General features: G+C 49.1%; 1 protein-coding gene across 1 annotated transcript in view; it reads right to left on the bottom strand.

Moving 5' to 3' along the window:
* The window catches only part of ephb2b (eph receptor B2b), a 54688-nt gene that overhangs the window by 18967 nt on the left and 30821 nt on the right, over positions 1-4900 (bottom strand). Inside the window, exons 6-7 of the mRNA XM_042089194.1 lie at positions 3246-3354; positions 2458-2522 (exon numbers count right to left, since the gene is read on the bottom strand). Of these exons, the coding sequence (XP_041945128.1) occupies positions 2458-2522; positions 3246-3354 (174 nt within the window). The remainder of the gene's footprint in view (positions 1-2457; positions 2523-3245; positions 3355-4900) is intronic.

Raw genomic sequence — 4900 nt, forward strand, 5'->3', positions numbered from 1 at the left:
AATATTCCATACTAAAGTAAAGTAAAGAAAAGTGAAAAAAAAAAGAAGAAAAAAAAGTGACAGCATATCTGACGAAAACAGACGAGGGATTGACACAGCAGTCATGCATCTCACAGACGGTTATATAACGTGGCTCGATTCCGAGCCCAAACAGCAGAAACGTTGCTTGGGGGCCCCCACATCAAATACACTGCGGCAGAGCTGTCACGCTCCCCTGCCCAGATAAGCCTGCTTTTAATGTATGTATCAGATAGGCAGGTGTGTTGAAGGCACCCTGGAGCGCGCTATCACACACGCCTCGACTCCCGGGTAATCAAAATGGCTCTCCGTGCCACGGCAAATTGGCTTACGGTGGTGGCCCCTTTTAAAGTGCAGTCGGGAGTCGAGTGTCCCTCTATTTTCCCAATCAGATTAGGGCGGCCGGCCGCTCAGTTCCACATCTGGCCACGGGCGTCTCTAATGGCCGCCGCGTTCTCGCTCAGGGAGCGCGGAGCCCATAACAGTGATGTATGTGCAGGGGAGAGGCAGAGCGCCCCTGGTCATGGAAATGGGATGAGAAGTAGGAGGGAGGAGGTGGCAAAAGAAAAAGAAAATGGAGGTGAAAACACTTCCACAGAGACATCTAAGTGAGTGCTACACACTGCAGATCTTCCTCTTGCGCAATGGGAAGCAGTGGGGTTTGAAAACACTTCCACAAACTCTCCAGAGTTAAGCACTACACTGTAGATCTTCCTCTTGTGTAATGTGATGCAGTGGGGTTGGTGCTGTGCTGTTATTCCCACTCTCATTCACAAATAAAATCATCTGCCTCTGCTTACAGCTCAAGTGGCGTGTTGGTCTAATTCCCTGTACCTGTTGGTTCTGACACAGACATCGTGGACCTGTGATAAATGGAATATAGGCTATGCATGATGAATAGAAGAAAATGTCTGCATATGCTTATGTAAATGTAGAGTATTTTTGTCCTTGTGTGTGTTTGTATAGGAAGACAATTGTGTGTGTGTGTGTGTGTGTGTGTGTGTGTGTGTGTGTGTGTGTGTGTGTGTGTGTGTGTGTGTGTGTGTGTGTGTGTGTGTGTGTATTAGCATTATGTAAGTCTATGTGTGAAACTGTCTGTGTCAGTGTGTATGTGTATGTGTGTGTGCGTGTGTGTGGCTTGTGTGTGTGTGTGTGTGTGTGTTTGTGTGACGCGATGGCAGGAGATGACTGCTAATAGCCCGAGAGTTGACCTCAGCTGAAAGGGGATTTCTGCCCTGCGCCGTGATGGGACAGGCCTCCGACAGCTAAACTCAGCGCTTACTGCAATCTGATACTATTGATTACTGCCAGCTAAAGCTGTCTCCATTGATAAGCTGGCGAGGAAGGGGAAAAAAACCCCAGAGAGAGTCAAGGCATGGATGGAGGAGAGAAGGAAGAACTGATGATAAGCCTGAAGACCTTGGAAAGAGAGAGATAGAGAGAGAGAGGGAAGGAGGCAGGGAGAGAGAGAGCAATAGAAAGAGGGAGGAAAATAGAGAGTGAGGAGAAGAAAGATAAAGATAAGTAGGGAGTAGAAGAAAGCAAAAAGAGGGGAAGAGCAGAAGAAGGGAAAGACAGATAGAGGGAAGAGGGCAGGCTAAGCTTTTCCTCTGCAAAGTATCTTAAAGATTTATTTCTATAAATGGAAGTGAGCTCTAATGGTTGGCACATCTGAACAAAGATATTTCATAAGCTGGCATTCTGGTGGCTGTGAGATGCATTCCTTCTTTTAAAAAAATGATTCCCAAAGCGCTAACAGGAAACCGTGAACAAAATGGAGTGATTTATCAACACTAGTGCAATATAACAACAGCATGGTGGACAGAGAGAGAGAGAGAGGGAAAGAGAGAGAAGAGGGAAAAGAAACAAGAAAAAAGAGGTAGTCCATCTCGTCGCTGGCGTGAGTTCTGCTTGCAGGATGCATGAAGGGGTGAGGGAGGGGGCAGCCAGGGGATTAAATATGGCACGAGGAGAGGTGGAGGAAGAGGAGAAGCAGCAGGGTGGAGGAGAGGAGAGGAGGAGAGGTGGAGGAGAAGAAGAAAGAGCAAATACATCTGAGAAGTGGTGTGCAGTGTGTGGTGTACAAGGTGTGTGAGAGAGAGAGAGAGTGTGTGTGTGTGTTGTGTGTGTGTGTGTGTGTGTGTGTGTGTGTGTGTGTGTGTGTGTGTGTGTGTGTGTGTGTGTGTGTGTGTGTGTGTGTGTGTTGTGTGTGTGTGTGTGTAAGTGTATATGAGTACAGGAATGTGCTTTTCTGCAGAGCTCATGGACTGCTGATGTACTTTAGAGGTGTATTGATCAAGCAGAGAAATTAAGCTTTCCCACACTTTCACATAGTGTAGGAGTGTATGTATGTGTGTGACTGTGTGCGACCGTGTGTGTGTGTGTGTGTGTGTGTGTGTGTGTGTGTGTGCATTTTCAGCGGTGGGCTTGAGTACTCACTGTGGCCGCTGGTGTAGTGCTGGAGCTTGTCCGTGTATTCCGAGTCGGCCCTCTCGAAGCCCCGACTGCAGGGACAAACACACACAGACCTACTGTATAACAACGACCAAACACAGCACGGAAAAAACACTCTGTGGTGCAAAGCACAATAGGCCAATGGGACTTTCACATCAGCCTACACCTACAGGACTCCTCCATCCTACTGCTACTACATCTCAACCACCACTACAGAGAGCCAGCCAGAACTAGTTAACGAAGGTCTTCCTCTCTAGTCCACAGCTGGACTCTCAATTAGAGTGCATTGTTAAGGGTGTTTTTACTGTACTATCACGCAGGCTAGAGAAAGTCATAAACAAGGCTTTTGATTGTCTTTATTAGTTGGGGGACCTTATAAAACCCACACTAATGAAGAGGGGAAAACGCTCTCCTTAAAGAGCTCTGAGTGGACGCACATGCCAGGACTGTACAGTACAAAGACACAGAGGCTTCTCTCTCTTTATTACAGCCCTGGGAATAGCTATTTAAAATAGTGCTCGCTTATTGTTGTTCGTGTTTTATGTAAAGAAATATGCTTGGCGTGCCTGTGCACAGCATGCATGTGTTTGTATGTGTGTCTGTGTGTGTGTGTGTGTGTGTGTGTGTGTGTGTGTGTGTGTGTGTGTGTTTGTGTGTGTGCAAACAAATAAGTGTGTGCTTGTGCATGTGAGTAATGAGCATATCTGCATGTGTATATGCATGCATGTGCAGGTATTTTCTATAGTGTGTAAACCATGCATTTGTGTACTCACCGGTTACATACAATGACGATGACAACCACTGCGATGAGAAAGACCAAACCGGCAGCAGCTGAGCCCACGATAAGAGGAAGCTTCTCCTGGATGCTGCTGTTATACTCCGCTGCACACACACACACACACACACACACACACACACACACACACACACACACACACACACACACACACACACACACACACACAATTACTTTAGGCATTTGCATATACATAGCCACACTGTAACCAGAGCGAATGATAAATGAAGGTCAAGAGTGAGAGCGAAAGATAAAGAGGCCAAGAGTGTATAATGCAGAGAGATAAAAAGGCACAGACACTTGCTCGAAGACACAAACACACACACACACACACACACACACACACACACACTCAGGTGTTAGACTCCCCAGGCCGACTCTGCAGTGGAGTGTGTGAGAGAAACCCTGTGGACAGGTTTGTCTGGAGCTGTGAGAATACAGGGGGTGATGAAGCGGCAGCAGAGCGTTACACACAGGTGAGAGGCTGACAGGGCATGTGTGTGTGTGTGTGTGTGTGTGTGTGTGTGTGTGTGTGTGTGTGTGTGTGTGTGTGTGTGAACGAGTATGTATGTGTAGTGTGTGTGTTTTGTGTGGGTGTATATATTGTGTTTTTCTGTGTTTGTGTGTGTGTGTTAGTGTAAGGTGTGTGTAGTGTGAATGTGCATGTATTTGTTTGGTGTGTATGTGTGTGTGTGTGTGTGTGTGCGTGTGTGAGAGTGTGTGTGTGAGCGTGTGCATGTGTGTGTGAGCGTGAGGATGTGTGTGTAGTGCTTCTCGCTGTAATGTTGTGTAGTGTTGAGTATTGTGCCATGTGTGTGTCTGTGTGCTCTGGGAATGCCTGTGACAGACGAATGCTGAGCTGAGCTCTTGTGAGCGCAGGCCTGGAGGCTGGAGGCGGGAGGAGCATCTCCTCTCTCCTCTCCTCTCCCCTCTTTTCCTCTCTCCTCTCCTCTCCCCTCTCTTCTCCCCTCCTCTCCTCTCCCTTCCTCTCCTCTCCTCTCCCCTCCTCTCCTCTCCCCCTCTCCTCCTCTCCCCCTCTCCTCCCCTCCTCTCCTCTCCTCTCCCCTCCTCTCCTCCCCTCCTCCCTCGTCTCCTCCCTTGGTCTCCTCTCCTCTCCCCCTCTCCTCCTCTCCCCTCTCCTCTCCTCTCTCCTCCTCTCCTCTCCTCTCCCCTCCTCTCCTCTCCCCTCCTCTCCTCCCCTCTCCCCTCCTCCCTCGTCTCCTCTCCCCTCTCCTCCACGCGGTGGCGGCGGCAGCAGCATATGGAGGCGCAGCCCGCAGAGAGCCAGTCTGGAGGGGAGCAGCGCTGGGACAGACGGACGGGGAGGCGGGGATCCCTCCTTCTCTGGCTCACACTCTCTCTCTCCTCTTCTCCTCCACCTCCCCCCTCTCTCACTTTCATTCTCACACTCTCTCTCTCCTCTTCTCCTCCACCTCCCCCCTCTCTCACTTTCATTCTCACTCTCTCACTCGCCTTCCTTATCTTTGTCCGCCTCGCTCTCCTTCTCTCTCTCTCTCTCTCTCTCTCTCCACTTTTATTGGTTGCATATGTACTCCTTCTTTTCTCCCTCTACTTTGTGTCTCTCTGATTGTCTCTTCTCCTCACGTATATCTCTGTTCCACTTTCACAGTG

This window comes from Alosa sapidissima, chromosome 4 (genome assembly GCF_018492685.1).
Source record: "Alosa sapidissima isolate fAloSap1 chromosome 4, fAloSap1.pri, whole genome shotgun sequence".
NCBI lineage: Eukaryota > Metazoa > Chordata > Actinopteri > Clupeiformes > Clupeidae > Alosa > Alosa sapidissima.